This window comes from Castor canadensis, chromosome 15 (genome assembly GCF_047511655.1).
Source record: "Castor canadensis chromosome 15, mCasCan1.hap1v2, whole genome shotgun sequence".
Classification (NCBI taxonomy): domain Eukaryota; kingdom Metazoa; phylum Chordata; class Mammalia; order Rodentia; family Castoridae; genus Castor; species Castor canadensis.
Window position 1 is genome coordinate 19,574,875 of NC_133400.1, and position 21,410 is coordinate 19,596,284.

General features: G+C 45.3%; 1 protein-coding gene across 1 annotated transcript; it reads right to left on the reverse strand.

The window, feature by feature from the left end:
• On the reverse strand, positions 1–19,968 carry LOC109693325 (pyrethroid hydrolase Ces2e-like). The gene is made up of 5 exons (XM_074055894.1): positions 19,846–19,968; positions 11,529–11,733; positions 10,442–10,582; positions 10,093–10,323; positions 1–8,915 (listed from the first exon to the last, which is right to left on the reverse strand). Exons 1-4 carry the CDS (start codon positions 19,907–19,909, stop codon positions 10,269–10,271), a joined length of 465 nt encoding a protein of 154 aa, XP_073911995.1. The 5' UTR covers positions 19,910–19,968; the 3' UTR covers positions 1–8,915; positions 10,093–10,268.
• Between the last annotated feature and the right edge of the window lie 1,442 nt (positions 19,969–21,410).

Below are 21,410 nucleotides of genomic sequence, written 5' to 3' on the forward strand. Positions count from 1 at the left end.
ATTATTCTTGTGGGCTTCATTGGGTCCTTTGGCATAGTTTATCTTCTTTTTGTTGAAGTCTGGATCTGAGTTTCTGTTTTCTTCATTCCCCTCTGGTTCCTGTACTAATTTTTTGCTGTGGGGAAACTGGTTTCCCTGTTTTTTCTGTCTTCCCATCATTGTCTTTGGTGTTGTTACTGTCCCTGTACTGTGTGCAATTAAGTATTTTCTAGCTTGTAATAATAACAATGGTAATATTTAGAATGGAAGGGTGAGCTGAGATGGAAAGCAAGAAGTTAAAGAAATAGGGAAAACAAATACACAGACAAGAGGGAGAAAACAGAACAAGGTTTCAGACAAGAAAGTTTCAAAGGTATAAACAGGGAGCATTAGTGTACTAATTGACAGTAAGCTGAACAGACATTAGAGAGACAGAGAGAAGATTGAAAATCAAAACTAAAAAAAATAGATAAGAATAAAAGTAAAAAATAAGTAAATGAAAAATATCTATATATAAAAATGAATTAAAATAAAATGGAATATAGAAAATTAAAAAAAAAAAACACCAAAAAACCAAAAAACCTCCTAGTTCAAATGCAATGAAGTTTCAGTCTTAGTAATTTGGGTGTCCGTCTCAGTCTCCAATCCTGGAGATGGTGCCTTAGATGTTGTTCTGTAGTTGTGTCATCAATGGGGATGCATAAAGTAGAACAAAACTACACACACACTCAGGAGAAAAAAAAAAAAACACCAAGTGTCCCAAGTTCAAATGCAATACAGTTTCAGTAAGTTTTTCCACTTGCAGGTGTAATTCGGTTGTTCTCTCATCAAAGGTAGGGAGAAAAAGAAAAAAAGAGTCTAGAGACAGTTCTGAGAATGGTATCTACAGCTGTGGCTTGCCTGCCTGCTGCTGTCAGCCTTCTGTTGCCTGAGGCATTATTTATGCAGATCTCTGGGGTGAGCTTAGCACTCACCTGGCCCTGCAGGCTTTGTTTGTTCAGAGTTCTCCTGTGAGCCTCTGCTACAAGCTTTCCCCTTTCCAAGCACTGGGAAAGGTGACACTGCACCTGCGTTGTCAGGCCTGCATGTTTATTTATAGTTCATGTGGGAGGTGGGTCTTCCCCCTCTCCTGTGGAATTTTCCTTCCACTGCCACTTTCACAAGCTTTCCTGCTCCTGATTACTGGGTGGTGCTGCTGCTCCTGCCAGCCACCATGTTTGTTTACAGTTCACGTGGGAAGTGGGTCTTCCCTCCTCTCCTGTGGAGTTTTCCTCCCTCTGCCACTCTCACCAGCTTTCCCGCTCCTGGTTGCTGGGCACACGCCCTGCCCCCACTCCTGCCAGAGGCTCTCCAGCCCACCGGCTTGTTTATTTACAGTCCTGGGAAGGATTCCCTTCCCCCAATCTTCAGCACTCAGTGCACCCCACCCTCTTTCCCGTGTGTCTTTATTGTTCTTATTGCTTATTACTCAGTTTCTCTTTTTTCCCCGGGTGGAGGTCAGTCTGTCCAGCGGGCTATGCTGCTCTGGCCCAGGCTTGTCTGTGGGAGTACCACGGTACCATGAAGCTCACCTGGTCTGGGTCTTCCCAAGCCATCTGGGCGTGGGCAACTGGCAGCCCAAGGGCCCTCCTGGTTTCTCCATTTAACGTGGAGATTCTCTGCGCTGGGTGGAGGTGTGGAGGGGTCAAAGTTATGCCTCTTCTCAGTGATTATGCCTGAAAAATGTGTCTCCAGCCTCTCTCCAAGATTTCACTATAGGAGGCTCGCTTTCTGCTTCCTCCCTCTAGCCGCCATCTTGGAATCCCCCCGTGTTTTCTTTTTCTAACTGAGTAGAATTACTATGGCAACAAAGTACATGTCCAAGAAAACTCGTTGTTTAAAAAAAGTTAAAATCACCATCTTTAAGTATCAAAGGACATGTTTAGAGCCAGTAAGAATAGTTATTTTGTCTCTAATTAAGTAGAAGACCCTGTCTAAAAATAGGAGTTTGTGTCTGGAAGGGCTTTAATGCCAGATAGCCACACATGCATAAGAACCATTTCTTTAACCCTCTCGGCCTTGGTTATTTTTGAGAGGTTGGCACCAGTGACTCCATTGGAACTTTGATGGCATTTCCCCCTTTGTGTCCAAACTGCTTGGCTCTGAGCACTCTCTTCTGAAGATCTGTCTTCCATCCAAGTGCTAACCAGGCCTGCCCTGATTAACTTTTGAGACCAGATGAGATTGGGTGTGTTCAGGGTGATATGGCCTTAGACTGAAGATCTTTCTTGATTGCTCATCATCAGGATTTGCTTTTTCCTGGATTTTGGTTGGTTGGTTGGTCTTGGTCCCATGTCGGGAGGGAATAAGGAGCCGATCAGCTGGGAGTCAGTGCCAATTAGACCCTTTTGGCCAAATTAAGCAATAAAGAGGCTTAGAAGGAGTGGCTCTTAGGAGGTGGGCTTCTAGACAAGGACAGTATAAAACAAAATCTAACAAAAGCAGATGTCTAAAAAGCTAACCTGGGTGACACATAAGTCGTTATTAGAGTTGCTTTTTTTTATGGACTTGATTGTAAATGCCCCAGAAGAATCAGAACTGTAATGACAAAAACTTAAGAGTCATGGCTAAAATTCTGATGGACAATTGAGCAACTAACAGAACAGTATATCAGTACCACTAACTTTTTGTTACTGTGCTTATCTAAATTTTGTATTTTAGAAGGCTTGATATACTTGAAAAACATAAATATATTTAACATATAGGAACCAGCAACAGCATCACAGCTCTATAGAGGTTATATATACATATTAATTTAGTTGTTTTTGAAGTAAAACTTTATATTTTTTTTCATCATTTGGGGGAGAACAGTGTCAGTGACCCCAAACACCCAGTCACAGACACATATAGGGTACCAACTGTATTAAAATCACCCAAGACAACAGTTGTTTAACCATGGGGTCATCTAGAAAGTTTTATATAAACTGTTAGAAAATAAGAGGCATGGAAGAGGCAGAGAGACAGCTCAAACACCAGCACAGGGTTTATTGTTTGGGCAGGAGCCCTGTGGAGGGTGACCCCAGCAAGAGAGCTAGAGCCCATTGCCATACACAGGCTTGGGCTAGATATAGGGGGTTAATGGAAAAGTACCGGGAAGGTCACTAAGGGATATTGTTGCTGAAAATCCAAGAAAGATAAGTTGTAGTTAGGTCACTGTCTGCCCAACTGTCCTTGGCATCTATCCAGGGAGATAAAAGTAGGCCATGTGCAAGGGGGCAGGGGTCTAGTCCTAACAGGGCTGTTGTCATTGTTAACCCCTACATAAACCAACTCCTAAATGAACATGACTCAGTTACCTTAATTGTTAAAACCATGACAAAAATCACCAGAGAACACAGGTAAATATTTATGGAGACTCAGTATGGAGTTAGGAAACATAGTGGCCAAGTATCATGGCTCAGATGTTGATAAGGAATCACATCCCAGATTGTTGACATTAACAAATGACTCATGACATACACTAGGATCACACCAACCTGTAGTCAATGGAGTCCCCCTAAAATAACAGGCCCAATCTGGCCATTCCAGGGCAAAAATTCCCTCCATCCAACATGTGGAAGGAGTAGGACTAACACCTTCACTCTGTTGAGTCGAATAAAAACTGGAGGTCTTGACTTCCAGTGTAGTGGTTTTGTTTTGTTTTGTTTTTTAATCCTATCTGGAGGGTGAACTTTGGCTTTATGTAAGTAAATTTGTTTTAACTCTCACATCAGTGCATCAGTATTCCCTGTGCTCAGCTGCCTCCTGTTTTTCTGTTTTAATAAACTCTTTTTGTCTTGTCAAATTTGTGGATTAACCTGTTGCACCAAAAATTCCCTGACAGTTATCTTGACAAAACAAAAACCATTTTAAGACAATCTTTTTGTAAATGTTATCAAAAACAATACAATATTTTAAAGATAGCCTTGTTGTTATGACCTTAGAGAATTAAGGTTTTAGTTTAACATCAGTACATTAAATTTTGACCTTATAAAACCTTTAATGTAACTCTTAGATTTTAGTTACCTTAATCACTTACATAAGTATCTATAAGCTCCATCTTTAATGACAACTTTCTCTGTATCTTTATAACAACTTATTTGATATCCCCTGGAGGAGCTTGTCTTTATCCCTCTTTTTTAATCCCAAAGTATTTTTTATTCTTTTATTTTTTAAAATCATATCTTCAATATCATGTTACTTGTTGAAATTAACTTATAAAAACTTTTAACCTTATATTTGTATGGGGAAAAAAACCAGGAAGGAAGCAACCTTAAAATTATTTTTTGTATAAAAACAATTTATAGAAAGCCCATTTGCTAACAGACCCCTTCATTATAAGAGAGAATTAAATTCCAGATTGTAATTATGGCAGAATGAAATATGTAGAGGTCATTTCTTTAACTACCCAAATTCCAAGATTTGTTGCAGGCCTTGGGCCATCCCCACCTTTTTTCTTTTTCTTCTTTTTTTCTTCCTCTGGTCTAAGTCAGAGTGTTAACCCCTGAATGCCCGCATCTTAGTGAGATCTGATTGAAATAAGTTTCATAACATGTTCTCTTTAAAGGAGCAGTAGAACAGAGTAACAATTTTTACATTGACTCTATAGTAAGAATTGTTTTCAAGATATTTACATATTTATGTGTAACAAGCCTAAGCAGTTTACAATAGAGATCTTTAAACTAAATACCCTGGATTTTTTGGTCACCTTGAGTATCATATTAACCTTATAGCAGCATTTTAAGAACCATTTTGAAGATGTTTACCTACATACACACACTGTGAGCACACCATGAAATGGATGCATAATCTGACCAGCCATTAGCAAGGGAAACACAAGCATCTCATGACTTTCTCAATATCAGACCAAGATTACTGCACCAACCTTTTAGAACAGTTTTTTTTTTACCAGCAACAGTAAAAGTTGCTCTTTTTCTTTTCACCCTTTTAGGTAGGTTCTCCCTCCTTATGCTCCCTTCAAATAAAGGTACCAGCAAGTTCAGTATTTCTGGCATGATTTCATAATCCTAAATTGTTTTTTATTTACTTTCTATTTTTAAGACATAAAAACTCAACTGAAGGAGTATATTAAACCTTTTATCCTTTTCTATCTCCAAACATTTTATGACATTTTACTTTATTCTCCCTCCCCTCTTTTTTTCTCTCTCCTTTCTCTCTCTCTCTCCTCACTTCACCCATGAGGACCTCATCCCAATTTTGTTTCCATTTCTTCATTTCCCTCTCTCTACATTCACAATCCTTCTGCAACATTCCTTTTCTTTCAAGTCTGACCAGATCTTATGTATCAGTGTGAGTCCATCCTTTATGTGTTAATTTTTGTGAGAGCTTAGTTAGTGCTGAGCCTCAGTCCTCCTTCATCTTGGGTGAAGATGTGCAAAGTGGGGCACCAAAGCTACCCATCAAGACTGAAAGACTCTTATTTCTCCTCAGTCTGCCCAATAAATTGCTACCTGAACTTAAATAAACAACAAAGTCTGGTTTTTGAAGACCAGTTTTAGCCTCTTGGCTTTTCCCATTCTCCTGGGAGTTAGGTTTTTTGTTTTTTTCTACACTTACTCTGTAAACTTCATTAATCACAGTTTTACCTAGTGACCTTTCTGAAGGCCATCCTACACCAAAAGCAGGCCAGTCTACTTCACAAAGGACCTTTAGCTTGTTAGCAGTTAATCCCTTTAAATCCCTTTTTAAAGTTATTAATCATACACTCCAAGGGAGTGTTTTTACCTGATTTCCACATATCTCCTCCCATTACCAGACGGGAAGACAGACACAGAGTGGGAGGGAACTCCTCACTCACTTCACAGCTTGGCTGCATCTCAGCTCGCATTTTCATATACTCTCACAAGCACAGAACTTCCATACGGCTCCCTGAACCTGAGAGACATGGTTTCAGCCACAAAATGGCGGTTACTAGGATGTCCCATTGGGAGGTGATCAAGCTCCCATTCTGCATCCTGGGGCAGGTCTGAATTTGAACCCAGGTTCTTACAAGTGATGCTCCCCTCCCCTCAATGGTTCCTGCGCTTCACTGGGTTCTGTTGTGCATCCAAGGCCCTCAACCTAACTTGCCAAGAGGATGAATCCTCCTGTGGATCAAGCTGTCCCTTGGTGGCTGGTGGGATCTCCTCCTGGTGGTACAGGGGGATGCACCCTGGTGACGAGGGAGGTGATAACTCACCATCTCCGCAATCCCAGAAAACAAGCCCCCAAGAAATGTTGCAGGAATTTGCTAACTGAGATATGGGACTCTTGAGGCAATTAGCAGGAAGCAATGTTTTATTGTGCCAGCACAGACTCTGCTGACTCAAGTCCAAAGGCTGTGGCCTGTGAACTAGGGGGTCTCACCTTATATATCCTTGCAAGCAGGTTACAAAGGCAAAAAGCAAGGTCTAATCCATATATGGTTATATTTAATTTTATTGTTTACTTTACCCTAGTATATGTGACTTTGCCCTCCCTGGTGCTATGTGACCTTCCTCATGTTCAGATTTCTCAGGTTTTATCTCTCTGCTATGCCATCCTTACCTCCCTGCTACAGAGTCAGGACTCAGGCCTAAACTGTTTTCTTCTGATCCTCCTCCGTATGCACTCTCAACCATTCTGAGCAAAGGTGGCCCAGTGCTTCTTCACCCTGCTGCTTAGAAGCGCCTCCTACTCAGTGAATTCAACTGAAGAGAGGAGGACAAGGTCAAGGTCTGGACACCATATCAGCCAACAAGTCAAGCTCCACTCTCAACACTCTCTATTACCTGACTCTGGACACCAGGCCAAGTCCCGTTCCCTCCCCTACCACCCTTCCCCGACCTTCCCTTATTCAACCTGACCTAGAACTGCATCTGTCCTGAGCTCATTCCTTACCCAGCTGCCCTTTCCTTCCTCTCACCCTGGGAAGTCATTTAGAAACAATCATGCCTTTGAACCACTGCCCCTCTACACCTATACCTGACACTATGGTGGGTGCAGAAAGTGGAAGGAGTTCAAGCTAGAGATTGAGAGAGCTTGGATTCTACCCTAGAGGTTCCTTTACCTATAAGATGGTGCACACGTGATTCTGTCTCTCACTGAGCCTCAGTTTTCCACTTGTTGACATCAAGGACAATCAACCCTCAGGTCCCTAAGCAGGGTCCATCCCAATTTCTGGAAATGAAGAAAACTCACTATTGCTGTCCAAGTATCCGAAGACAAAAGAAACCTCATCGCCATGGTCAGCCTTCACGTGGGATGACCTGATGTCCTTGAAAAGGCTGGGCTGATGCTGGAACTCATAGAAGGAGACGGGGGCATGGGAACCTAGAGGTGTGGACAGGTTGGGGTGTGGTGTCTGTCACTTGGAGCTGTCCTTCCTCACCATTACTGAAGTGTGAGCTTGGTCCAAGGCTGTCTGAATCTGGATGATGAGGGGGGAGCCCAGGCTGGAGCAGGCCCAGTGGGAAGGCCTTGGTTCAGTTATGTCCATGGGCTTCCAAGCTGTGTGACCTTGGAAAAGTTACTGACTGTGACTGACTCAGTTTGTCTTCTGTAAAATTGGGTGACATCTGTCTCTTACATTAGCCATGAGAATGTGCTGATATGTGGAACATCAAGTGCGTGCCACTCAGAGCTGATAAAGACGTGGATGGGGACCAGGACACCACAGAGCTCACCTGGGACCCACAGGTCTGAGCTCCCCAATGGCAGTCAGGCCTCAGTCACAGATGTACTCACGCTAAAAATGTGCTACTTGGAGTGCAGGTATCACAAATATGAAGTCCGCCATCATCTCATGGAACTGGGCTTGGAGGGTCTGGGGGTCCTCAGTGTCCCCCATGTATTCTTCCATCAAGACATCACCATGAGCAGCAGGCAACCCCTAGTCAAGGAGAGTCAGGGAGATTCCAGGACATGGAGGCTGCAGCCTCTGGGTGGAGAGATGGGGCCTAGGATTGGATCAAGTACACTGGGTAAGGGACAAGATCTGGGTGACCTAAACACAAATACACACATACCCACCCTTTACTCCCATTCTTTTGTAGTACTAAGATTTGATCTCAGGGCCTCATACTTCTCCTGAAGTCATTTCAGCATTATAGCCTCTTCCCCAACACAAGCCCACCCTTTATTCCTGGCATTTATGGCATGAGCAAGATATCTTGGGATATCTGTGCAATGCAAACCAATCCTAGAATCCTCACTCACCATGTGGCTGTCATATTCTGTATAATAGTCAGCAATGTTTCTCTGCTCATTTCCAGTATGGTTTGATTTTACCCCATGATCTGGATGGTGGAAGGAAGGTTTCAGCTTGGGGTGGCATGGATCCAAAGTCATGAAGTCACATACCACTAGGCCCTCCTCCCACTAACTGCAAGAGCTCTCTAGGGCACCAAGAAGTTGGAACTGAGACTTACCATGGGGATGACAAAGCCATACTCATCATTGTGGACACCAATGATGCTGGTGACAGGTTGAAAATCAGCAGAGGTCAACAGCCCCTGGTGATGCCTGGGTAGGAAAGTCCCACTACCACACCAGGTATGGTCTTGAAGAGCTGAAGGGTCATTGAGGTCAAGGATGAAGGTCAAGTCCAGGACATTGTCTGATGCCCTTGGTTTACTTCTACTTATTCTTAATTCACCCCAGGATTCTCACAGCCATCCAAAGAGATTCTACACCTACTTTAGTCTCTCTTGGTTTCCATTTTACATCTTGCATTCATGGTTCAAGGACACCATGTCTTTGAGAAGTGAAAATTATTTCAGAGTTGTAAGAACTGACCCCCACACTTTATGTATTGTCCACTTCCCCCATACCTGCATTATTCAGCCTGACCTTGTTAATAGCCAAAATTTCCTCTTTTCTCTTGCCCTTCAGGCAGTCCAAGTCCAGGGCCTCTCACAGGCAGAGAAGGTGGCCACCATCTGTAAAGAAACCAGGCAGGGGCTGCCTCATAGTTTCAGACAGGAGAAAGGCTATTCCCAGACCCCAACATGGAGCATGTGTCTCTGAATCTCATAGGGTACAGTGTATAGCTTTCTACTGATGTGAAATTGTTCCAAATTCCCTGATGTTCAGAGGCCCCAGATAGAGGGGCCACCCCACCTGCTTACAAGTTTTGGGCCATGATGGGGGTCCTAAGATGGCAGCTTTCCTGGCAACAGAGCACACTCAGCCTCAGCCTCTATGAGGCAGAGGGGTGTGTATTCTGACCCTTGAGCCTTTCATCAATTCACAGGATAGTGACAGTTTCCAAAGGACCTCCATGGAGCCAGAAGATCTGAGGGTGAGGGTGAGGGTGAGGCAGTGGGTCTGGGATGGGGTGGTTGAAGGCACTCAGTGTATAGACCACCTCAGAGGAGCTGGAGATGAGGTCTGGCAGCAAAGCCACCCAAGTCTCCATGATAGCACTGTGGAAGAGTCCTTGGCACATGGGGGACAGGACACGTGAGGACACAATTATGCCACCTGCAGACTCCCCAAAAATGGTGACATGGTCAGGGTTGCCTCTGAAATGGGTGCTATATGGTTGGACCCAGAGAAGGGTGGCCACTTGGTCCAGGTAGCCCTAGTTGCTGGTGGCATGCTGGTCTCCAGTGCTGAGAAGTGACAGAGATATGGGTCACAAGACTGTTGGTCCTATTCAGTCCCATTGTCTGATGCAGTTCCAGGCTCACCTGAAGAAGCCCAGGACACTCAGGCAGAACTGGATAGTGACCATCACCACATTCTCAGTGGCTGCCACTATGGAACCATCAAATATCAAAGCCAAGCCTGAAACCAGTGCACCTTCAGGGATCCATACCATTGCCTGGGGATATCAAAGCAGTTATCACTAGCTCTGACCCAGCCCAAAACTTTTCCGGGCAGCTCTCTAAATTGCTTACTTAGCTTTTGTGCTGTTGCCCACCTAGAAAACACTCTATCAGTATCCCCTGTCTTGGGCCATGAATGAGGGACCCAAGATCAGTCAGTAGAAGTTTTGGGTCCACTCCATGAATGGAAACCTGGATTAATGGCTCCAAGACTGGAATAATGGTGCTATTATTATCAGACACATATGAAGAGAAAAGAAAAGGGGTGTCTCTCTGAGTGGCTCACCTTAACACTAATCGAAAGGGTCATCTAGCTTCATTGGCACAATTGATAATCCATTACTGGGTTTTGGTGACCTCAAAATCAGCCCTTGGGCACCTGCATGCATCTTCTGGGTCCCAGTTCTTAGAGTGAACACTGAGTTGATAAAAAAGCCAAGGCCTCTGACCTCTGAGAGCCAGTCAGACCAATGTCCCCATACCAGGGTTGGTTGCCTTCTCTGAGCGAGAAAGCCTTCTGGAAATGATAATGAGAGACGTTTCATCAGGGTCCACACTACCATGGGGTCCAGCTGATCTTGGCCATTTCAATCTTCTCTGTCCTCCCCTCCAGGTCATCATGACCTAGCACTCACAGGCAGGTTGGAGACCTCATGGGCATAGCCAGGGGAGTAGATGCTGAGAACAGGCAGTTCTCAGACATGGAGATGGCAGGCAGGGTCAGCATAAACTGCTTCAGAGTGTTAGTATTCATCATATCAGAATTTTGCAGACACCTGGTGAAAATGGCAGTCAGTTAACCAGGGATTGTAGAGTGATCAAAATTAGATCCAGGGGCTGCATTTGCTCCCAACCACCCTCAGACTCTGCTCCCCTCATGCCTTGACACACAGGATCTCTCTCTAAAGTTCCTCCCCGCCAAGGTACAGGCCACAGGCCCTAGAGGAACTGAATTGGAGCCAGACTTCCAGGGATGCCTGATGGTTGTTGAGTGCCCTGTTGAGGCTGGGAAATTATGACTCCTCGCGGTCTCTACACGATACATTGGCTGCAAATGTTGACATTCACCACTTCTCCCTGTCTCCATCAGTTCTGGAACAAGAGAGCTACCACCCGAAAACCTACCACACTACTCACAGGTGCTGCATGAATGATTAGTTTCCCATAAGTTGTGGGACACCCCTTATCCAAATCCACACTCTCAGGGAACTTTAAGCCTCCCACAGAGTCTCCAGTGGGAAGCACATAAACCTGATCCTTTGTTAATGGCTCCTGGGCCTATAGGTTGGCACAGTGACTGTGGAGTGTGGGTGCCCTGTGGAGCCACCACTGCTGCCCTCCTGAGGGACATGTAGTATCTCCTGCTAGACCCGGGGGCTCTTACAGGTTCATGGAACCAACCTGAACCTCTCCATGAGACACTTCCCATGGTGGCAGAGAACATTGGGAATAAATGGAAACAGGGCCCAAGTGTGTCTTTGCTATTCCCTCTGCACCTGGAAGTAACACTGTCCTAGTGCCAAGCCCTCAGGTTAGAGCCTGGCAAAGTTGCTCGACTCTCACAACCTTAGCACATTCATTGGAAAAATTCATGTGGAGTCCTTCTAAAACAGAGGGAAAACTGTCTGTAGGGTTCAGATGGAAGAACCAGTAGGCCTGGCCCAGAGCTCAGAGGGCCCCACCACAAAGGCCTGAAGTTCCCTGGGCCCTGGGAGAGCTCACATGGCTGGGTGGAAGGTCCCATCCCTCACACCACTCCAACGTGCAGCAGGCTCAGGGGGCACAAACCGCAGCGGTCCTAGAGGTGGCTTGGCAAAGGGAATTCCCAGGAAGGTGTGGACCCCCACATCGGTGCCCTTCACGTGGACGAGGCTGCCCTGCACCTGCCCTGTGTGAGTGGTCCTGATGGGGCTGGCTGAGTCCTGGCCTGTGGGTGGAGAGAAGCACATGAGAGTTGGGCCTGCCCAGTGAGATGTCATGCACGCTGTGAGTGTTGCTACCTCCCTGCTACACCCAGGTCTCCCTTGTCAAGACACTGATCTGCAAACACTGGCTCCTTTCATACTGCCCCTCCCACACCACTGGCTACTTAATTCTATTTACATGAAAAGTTCAAAATTTTGTATCACTAACAGGATCAGCATGTTGGTGTCCATGGCTGAGGTTGGGGTTGTGTTTTGGGGCAAGGGGAATGGAGGTGCTGAAATCTGTGAATGCACTAAACCCCATTGAAGTGCATGCTGTGCTTAAGGCCCAAGGGAATTTAATGGTTCTTCTGAAGAAGCCCGGACTGGGTGGTACAGACAAGGGTGGACCCACCACCTATGCCAATTACAGTTGTCTCTCCATGTCAGTGAGTTAGTTCAGTATCCCTGTTTTGAATTAATCTTGCGGATTGAAAATATTCAGAAAAAAACTTGCATTTCCATCAATCACATGCAGGCTTTTTCTCATTGTTGTTCACTAAACAATGTAGTATAACAACTATTTATATAGCATTCATGCTGTAGTGGCATTATAAGTAATCTAGAAGATTCTCAAAGTAGGCCATTTATTTTTTGTTGTTGTTGTTATACTGGGGTTTGAACTCAGGAGTTCATGCTGGCTAGGCAGGTGCTCTACCATTGGAGCCACTGCAGTAGCTCACTAGGCCACTTATCTATGAGACATGAGCATCTGTAGATTAAGGTACGCACTGGAGGGTTCTGAATGCAATCCCCTGATATTCTTTTTGAACATGGAAGCCCATATCCTATTTTATATATTTTTAGGTGGTACTGGAGTTTTAACTCAGGGCCTCATGCTTGTTACACAGGCTCTCTACCTGTTATGTCTTGAGTATTTTTGAGATATGGTCTCCAGAACTATTTACCTGGGGCTGGCTTTAAACCATGATCCTCCTGATTTCTGTCACAATATCCTGTTTTAAAATGGAAGTGAAGTGCTGCCTAGAAGGCCCTGGTGACTTTCCAAATCCTGACTGATAAGAACTGCCCCTTCTGCAGCCTAAGCCACAGCTGGTCTCATCCCTTACAAAACAAAGCCCCACTGCCCCTTATCTCCTACCACCTCCCTTTGCCTGTGCCTAGTCCTTGCTTTCTCCCAAATGCTACTTAAGGCCAGACCTGCGGAGAGAAGCTGCTATGCCCTTTTCTCTCAGCCAGCCAACCTGCTTATTAAACTTTTGGACATGAGATACCTCCCATGAGCCTCCTTTGTGTGTGGTATGCGGCATTTTCCTAACATTTTTGGTGTGTTGTCCGGGAGCAGGTGAGCTTCCAGCATCGATCTTGCTCTCCCAGTGAATTACTTCAGGCCCTTCTGATATATGCTGCACTCCCAAGCCTACTTTGGCCACAAGGCAGACATCCCCTATATAGGAGAGCCAAGCCGGGGGGGTTATATCAGCCTGCCAAAGCCACGTAGGTGGGAGCTGCCTTCCTTAAGCCTGGATGAATTACTGGGATCTGAGCTGCTTTGCCAGGACCCCTGATCCCATCGCCACTCTCACTCACAGGGAACCTCTTCAAGGCCAGTGCGCTTCCTGTAACTCGCCCACCACCGGCTGATTTACTTGGTCCTCCCTTGGTGAGTTCTCTTGTGTCATTAGTCGTGGATCTCTCTCTCTCTCTCTCTCAGTTGGGAAAATCCTAGTACTAGGTCCTTACTCACTCACTCAGGAATCGGGTTCCTGAGGCATGGGCAATTCTCTTGGTGAAGACGTTCCCTTGAGGTCCCTCCACTTCTCTGTTTCGTCCAGGAAAGGAATATCTCGGGGATGCCTGCCATATTCTTCCTTGGACAGGGTCTCATCATGGGGTCTGGACCTTCCAAAATTCCCTCAGATGCTCCTCTGGGCTGTCTATTGGCCAACCTCGAGCCCCTATGGCTCTCACCTGATATAAAGGCAAAAAAACTCATTTTTCTTTCCCATCAGTCTTGGCCACAATACCAATTGGACAATGACTCTAAATGGCCACTAGATGGCACACTCGACCCTAACATTCTCAGGGATCTCTACATCAGTGAAGGCACTAGAAAGTGGAAGGAGATTCCCTATATCCAGGAATTCTCTTATCTCCGCTCTAAGCCTTCTCTCTGCACGTCTTGCTCCCCTGCCCAGGTCCTTCTGGCTACAAAAACCCCAACTACCTTCCCTGACTCTGACGCTTTCCCTTCTTTGGATCCTGCTAATGAGCCTCCACCTTATCAGACAGTGCCTCCATTGTTCAGCAACCTAGAGACACAGGTGATAGCTAATCCCATAGGTGTGTGTCATGCCTCCAGGCTCTGCCTTCCCCTCCCTTACCTAAGATGACAGCACACCTTTCTGCCTCCTCCATGGTCTCACCATGTGTCCTTTGTCTCTGTCTGCCTTCCCCTCCCCGGGCTTACTGGGACCCTGCCTCCCATGAAAAACCCGTAGCATGGTACCTTATGACTTAAGTTATTCCAACTAGTCTGCCAGGCCTCTCAGTCTAAAGTAACTTTAAATCAGCTGCTTTACAAAAGCGCTTACAAAACTGCAGCTGCCATGCTCACGCCCTAACTCTGCCCCCACAAGGGGAGGCGGGAAAACAAACAGGCGTGCTCGTGCATAGGAATGCTGACTCCTGGACACAACAAAAACTCCTGCCATAGCTAAAAAAATCCATAGAGAGGACCCAGTACATCCTGGGCCGCCAGCCACATGTGGCAATGACTGTGGCCCGCTGCCACTTCCCCTAGAATAAACACACGTGGAGTACACAGGAAGGGGGAGGGGTGACAGGCTGCAGGATCAGGCCTAGGCAGTCAGGCTCGTTTGTCTCGGGTATATGTGGAGGGAGTGGTCTTGCACAAGTCCTGCTCCTAGCTCCACCTCACACCTGGCACCAGACCCAGCCCTTGCAAACCAATTGTTAACTCAAGGCTATACTCCCCAAAATAACACATTACTGTGGTCTCTAAACTTCTCATTTAAAATTTTCTATACTTTTGGCCTCGACATAAATTTTTCCCTCCAAATATTAGCACTAGTTGTCCCATTTGGTACTGTTATTGACCCAAAATGCCCTTTGAATGCCCTTCTCTAACTTTACAGGTGATTTATTCCTTTGTTAAAAAGTAACGTTTATTAAAGGCTGCCTGCTGTTAGCTAAAAGATAGGATCCTAACATTTTGTTCTTTCTAGATGGGATCTGCACCTTCCAGTCCTCTGGCTTGTAGATGTTAAAAGCTTTGTACTGAGGCCCGGCCTCTGTATGCCTTGGGTGACCAAGAAAAGTGGCTTTCACAGGGTTCCTTAAATTACAATACCATACTCCAATTAGACCTTTTCTAAAGTAAAAAAAGTAAACTGAGGTCCCTATACAAATTTTCTTTCATCTCAGATTGGCTCCACAATTACTATTTAGATACTCAAACACTGGCCATTCTTTGTAAGCCACAGGATAAACATGGAAAGGAGGACCAGAAAAGCCCCTATCAATGACAAGGCCCAGCCCTACTGCTCCACCCTCTGCCATACCTTCTAAGCCACCCCAATATCCAAAATGTCTTAATGGGTGCTTCCCCCTTCAACAGGTAATGGTAGGAAGAGGGCCAATCTATGTCCCCTTCCACCTATCAGATCTAAGGGAAATCTAGAAACATCTGGACAGCTATACTGATGCCCAGACAAATACATTCAAGCCTTCACCTCTGTGATCCAAACCTTTCAATTAACATGAAAAGATATTACGCTTCTACTAGACCAGACTGTTGTCTCATTAAAAATGCAATGGGTTCTGGCCCAGGCCACTCAGTTAAAAATGATTACCATTTACAATAAGCCCCAAAACTAGTGACACCTAGAAATGAGCAAATAAATACACCTACCTACAGGGGCACAGACAGTCCCCTTAACTGATCCACACTAAAAGGGACTAATGATATAACTCAAGCAGTAGAGTGACACTTTGTAGGCATAAAGCCCTAAGTTCAAATTCAGCACAGCCAAAGACAAAAAAAATATTTGGGGCTAAAGAAGTAGCTCAATGGAAAAATGTCTGCCCAGCATGTACAAAGCCCTGGGTTCAATTCCCCAACATTACTAAATCAAAATAATAATAATAATAATAAAAAGATAACTGTCATTAATGCCACTTCAGCCATCTCATAGTGAAAAAAAGTAGTTTAACCTAAACCAGATCCCTCATTCTTCAAATGAGGAAACTGAGAATAGTTCAGAATAGTTCAGAGACATGTTCTCCAGAGTGTCAGGTAACAATGTAAAATAACAATTTTGCTTTACAGCAATGCCTTAAAGGAAAATCCCCTTACCTTTCTACAACATCTTAAAGAGGCTATCAGAAAACATACCACGATGGACCCAGAGTCACAGGTGAGAGAGGTTCTTCTCAAAGATAAATTTCTAACAGCCCCTGATATTTGTAAAAAAAACTCAGTCTATGGCTAAAGGAAAAAAGTCATTGGATCAACTAATACAACCAGCCATATCTATATTATAACCGGGACATTACTAACAGAGAGAAAGGTAAGAGACATGACTTCATTGCTGCCCCCACCCGATTGGGGCCTACATCTCGAGTTTGCTGCCATGGTGGATAGGAGGGGCATTTCTGCAGAGAATGCTTAAGAGGGGACAGCCCGGGAGACATCCCCGCCCCCAACCAGGACCCTGCCCTCTGCAAGGGTAACCACTGGAGGTCTAAGCGCCCCCATCTCCAGATGAAAGGTGGGGTGCCATCTCCTATGGATTGATGGGTCCCAGCCTGCTGTCCATGCTCCACTTCTTGACATCAATGTTGAGGAGCTTCATGGTAGCCATTATGGCAAAAAAAACAAAAGATCATTTTGTGGCTAGACAGTGGAGCTTATTTCTCTGTTTTCTCTTTTTCTCCAGGTCCCTGGTCCAATGACAAAGGTTATCATTCAGGACAAATCTGGCCAGCCCCTAGAGCACTATTTTACCTGGCCTCTGGCCTGCTCTTTGGGAGACCTCCTCTTCTGTCACTCTTTCCTTATAGTATCTAAAACTCCAATGCCCCTGCTGGGATGGGATTTACTATCTCAACTAAAAGCTCAAATTCTCCTCCCCCCAGGCAGCTATTTCTGCTGCCCCCTCCTTCAGGAACAAAGAGATCCCACAGTGTGGACTGATGAGATGAGTGTAGGGTGAGCCTGAATGGCCCTCCCTATTCAAATAAAACTGAAAAATCCCTCACAGTTTCCACATCCAAAACAATATCCCCTCAAGCCTGAGGGATGATGAGGCCTTATGCCATCATAAATTGCTTAGAACACCAAGAGCTACTAATTAGTTACTCCAGTCCATATAATAAATTCAAAATTCTTATAAAAGTTAATTTTAAAATACAAGTTACAAAGTAAACAACTAAAAAGGATATAGATAGATAATAAATGTATTTTTAAGAAGTTAAAGGGAAAAAATGTTTTTTAGATGAGAAAAGATTTTATAAAAAAGGGTTTGTCCTAAAGATTGTTTCAAATAGAAGGGATAAAGACAAGCCATCAAAGGGTTTAATATGTTATATAAAGGTCTAAGTAAGTATTAAAAATGTATAATAATAAGATTCAATATGTAATAAAAATAAAGTTAAATATAATCTAAGAGTTGCCTAAAAGATTTTTAGGGTCATGTCAAACTAAAATCAAATTCTCTATATCTATAAAATAATAAGGTTATCTTAATATTGTTCTGCTCTGAGTAACAACTACAAAAACCCGTTACAAAAAAAGATTTTATCAAAAAATTATTTGTTTTCTGTTGATCTTGTCACACTTCAAGTACTACTAAATCAGAGTTCATTTATGTATTTGCTCACACAACGGTCTCTTAAATGACCACCTTAGAACTGAGTTCAATATCTAGACTTTATCTAAATATGATACAAACATTTATAGAGTTAAAAGTGTCAGTTTATGTAAAATGGTGAGCTAAATCTCTCTTTTATCCAAAAGTGTTCCATTTAACCCACATCCTCTATTTGCCTTTAAAGGTCACACAGACGCTTCATAACAACTAACCTGGTCAGACCTGCCACAAGAATTTAAAGACAGCCCTCATGTTTGGGGACAGGCCCTAACCAGAGACTTCTTAGATTGGCACTGCCCAGAGGCCACCCTTCTTCAATGCAGAGCCACAGAGCCCCTTATCTGCAATGCAACTGAGTCCCTTTTCAAACTTTCTGGCCTCCGGGAATACAAAGTCTCTAAGGAGAAGGCTCAATTATGTCTCCCTCAGGTCACCTACCTAGGTGTGTTCTTAAAGGGACAGACTCACACCCTGGGTCATGAATAAATCATCCCAATCCTCCATTTCCCACTTCCCCATACCATAAAAGTGGCTTAGAGCTTTCCTGGAAGTTATAGGATTTTACAAAATTTAGATCCCTAGGTATGCAGTCCCTTAGCAGACACCTTTTTATGCTCCTCCTAATATTCCTATTTGGGTCTTAAATAATATATGGCCACCCATTTCTCTTAGAAAACTTGCCTCCAACAGACCCTGTTCCTCTGGCTGACTACCTGCCTTATCTTAACCTTCTCAGGGAATTTCTCAAAGAGCATACAGACCCGATCCTGCCCCACCCTATAACAATTTCTGTTAAACCAGGGGATCTTTTTCTCCTAAAAGATCTTCTACCCTCTCCATTGGGACTTCAATGGACCAGCCCTCATCTGGTCATTCTCACAACACCCACTGCTGTCAAACTCAATGGGATCCCCCCCCCTCCGTGGCAGCACCTCTTAAGGCGTGAACACTTAGAATCCTCTAGGGAACAACATTTCACAGTGGTTCTCCTGGCCAGTGCCCATCCTAATGCCTATGTTCTTGCTCTCCTATTCTTAAGCTTCCTCCCTTGTATCATATTACATGTCTGCTACTGTTAATCAAAAGTTTAACCAGTTGTACCTCCAGGGATACCAACATCTCCAAAACTGTTCAGAGGACTTCTATGAGGGCCCCCACCAGGACACCACAGGAGTCTGAGGATCCTGCCCCATACAGCGCCCCCTGCCAGCAGGAAGCAGCTAAAGAGACCAATACTTTGCCCCAATTCCTGATCCTCAGCCCCTACCCTCATCATTATTAAACAAAAAATAGGGGAATGATAAGAACTGCCCCTTCTGCAGCCTAAGCCAGAGCTGGTTTCACCCCTTGCAGAACAAAACTCACTGTGCCTTATCTCCTGCCACCTTCCTTTGCCCACCCCTAGACCTTGCTTCAGCAGCTGGTTTCATCCCTTGCAGATCAAAGCCCACTGTGCCTTATCTCCCGCTACCACCCTTTACCTGCCCCTAGACCTTGCTTTCTCCCAAATGCTACTTAAGACCAGACCTGCCGAGAGAAGCTGCTGTGCATTTTTCTTGGCCAGCCAGCCTGCTTAGTAAACTTTTGGACATGAGAAACCTCTCATGAGCCTCCTTTGTGTGCGGTGTGCAGCGTTTTCCTAACACTGACCAAGAGCAGGTAAGGTAGGGAGCCTAGCAGTGGTGGCCATGGGTGGGGGATTCTTAAGGCAGATTAGACTGGGGAAGTGGAGGGATGATGTCATAAGGGCTCAGACAAGGGGATTTTGGGGGTGAGTGAGATCAAGGGCTGCACATACATTCTGGGCAGGGAGCATTTTCAAGCATTAGCTTCTGATAAGAACCTGGAGACTATGTGACATGCAGAGGGCAAATCCTCTCTGCTCTGGAAGCCAAGCCATGTCTTTACTCCAGGTCAGGTTCATAGTATGAAATGAACCCAAGCAGTCTCCTTTAAAAGGTGGACATTATCTCTCAGACATGGGACGATAAAGCTATGAGGGGTTGACTCTCCTTGTACTCCTCTTCGTCTGAAAAATAGTAAACTTTATTTCCTTTTCCTTGGAGCCAGCTCTAATTATTTGTAAATTGTGAATTGGCATTGAGGCCAGGGGACCAGTTCCTTCTTCCTAATGCCCTCCTGCTCCCAGTCTCAGGCTGTGCCTCTGCACAGTGTGGCAGATCTGACCCTGGTCCCTGTCATCCCCTGCAGGAGTCTCACCTTGGACCCAGAAGAGGAGAAGCAGAAGCCCACAGGCCACAGGTCTCAGCCATTCCAGCCGCATGGTTGACTTGCTGGACTGTGTCTGCAGTGTTTCACTGACAGGCAACTGAGGATCAGAGCCTCAACCTGGCTGGAGTTTGGACAGGGAAGGGGTAGGAACAGTGCCCGGTGGGTGTTGCAGGATAGTGACACTGAGCAGGCAGAGGTCACAGGATACCAATGGTCAGCAGGCAAAGCATGGCTGTCGCTCCTCTTCCCATGTCCCCTTCAGCTCCTCCAAAGATACTGTGTGGCTTCTTCTGCCCTCAGAATTACCAGGAAGCCCCTCCACAGACCTAGAGTCACTGCATTGGTCACAGTCTTTGCAGTCGTAGTCCTGATGACTAGACTGTTAGGGGTGGAAAGAGGATGCAGGGCTTCTCTGCGGAGGTGCTTGTTCAGGATCCCAGAGATGAATAATGGCTCCCACCTTTGGTGAGGTGAAGGGAACTGCTTTAGCAAGTGCCCTTGCTGTGCCCTTCTTCTAATTAACTTTGTCCTTCATCTGCACAGCTCCTCCAGGCCATCAGGACACATGGTTTACTCATCCCTTTCATCAGTCCCTCATCTCTTACAGTCCATGATCTTTCTGCACTTAGCCGTGACCCTTCTTTTCAACACATTTGAGACTGTGGCACTTCTGCAGGTCTCCCATCACCCCCCGCCCCTCCCCCCCACCCTGTCCAAATCCAGTGCACAGTCTCGTAATCACAGGAATAATCATGAAACGAGAGCCTGTTTGTCCTGGCACTAGGAATCAGTTAGCAAACCTCAAGGCCTTTCGTGGGTCACAGGAGGCAGGGCCCCATCTGGAGGTTCTGAAATATCCTGAGTGACGTGTGGATGGAGGGCAGCCAGCCTAGGTCCGGGTGCATCCACCCAGCCTGACTTCCCAGAGGAAAAGATGTCAAGCTCAATCTCAGACAGCCTGTAGTGCTCCCTGAAATCCAGCAACTACCTTTGTGGTTCCTGACTCCTCAGCCACTCAAAGCCCCCCAGCATGGTGTTGGTCCCTTCTCAGAGCCATGGTGGGAGCTACCACATTTCCCTGGCTCTGAGTAGCCAGCATGTTGGACCACTGCTTCTCTTGACCTCCACCCAATCTGTTGGCCAGTCTGTCGTCCATTCAGGGTCTCCCATCCACTGTATTCTGGTCCAAGCCATATTGCAGTCCCTGTCTAGGCAGATTCTCTCCCTGCCCTTAATTTTCTTCATCTAATTAACAGCTGGGCTGTGGGGTGAGCGATTCCAAGTCCGACCATCCCAGGGTCATATTATAAGATCCTTCATGTTAACTGGACAGCAACAGGGTTTCTTCCTAATTCCTAATTCCGAGACTGCTGTCTATCACATTGGCAAGGTGCTCTTGTGTGCTGACACTTCTGCTCCATCAATTCCTTGGCCTTGGTCATGGCCGAGATCATAATAAAAATGTGGAATGAATAAGTGTCAGAAGTATATAAGGATGGAGGGAGTGAGAAAGAAAGAGAGAGAGAAAAAGTGAGAGAGGGACGGAGAGAGCA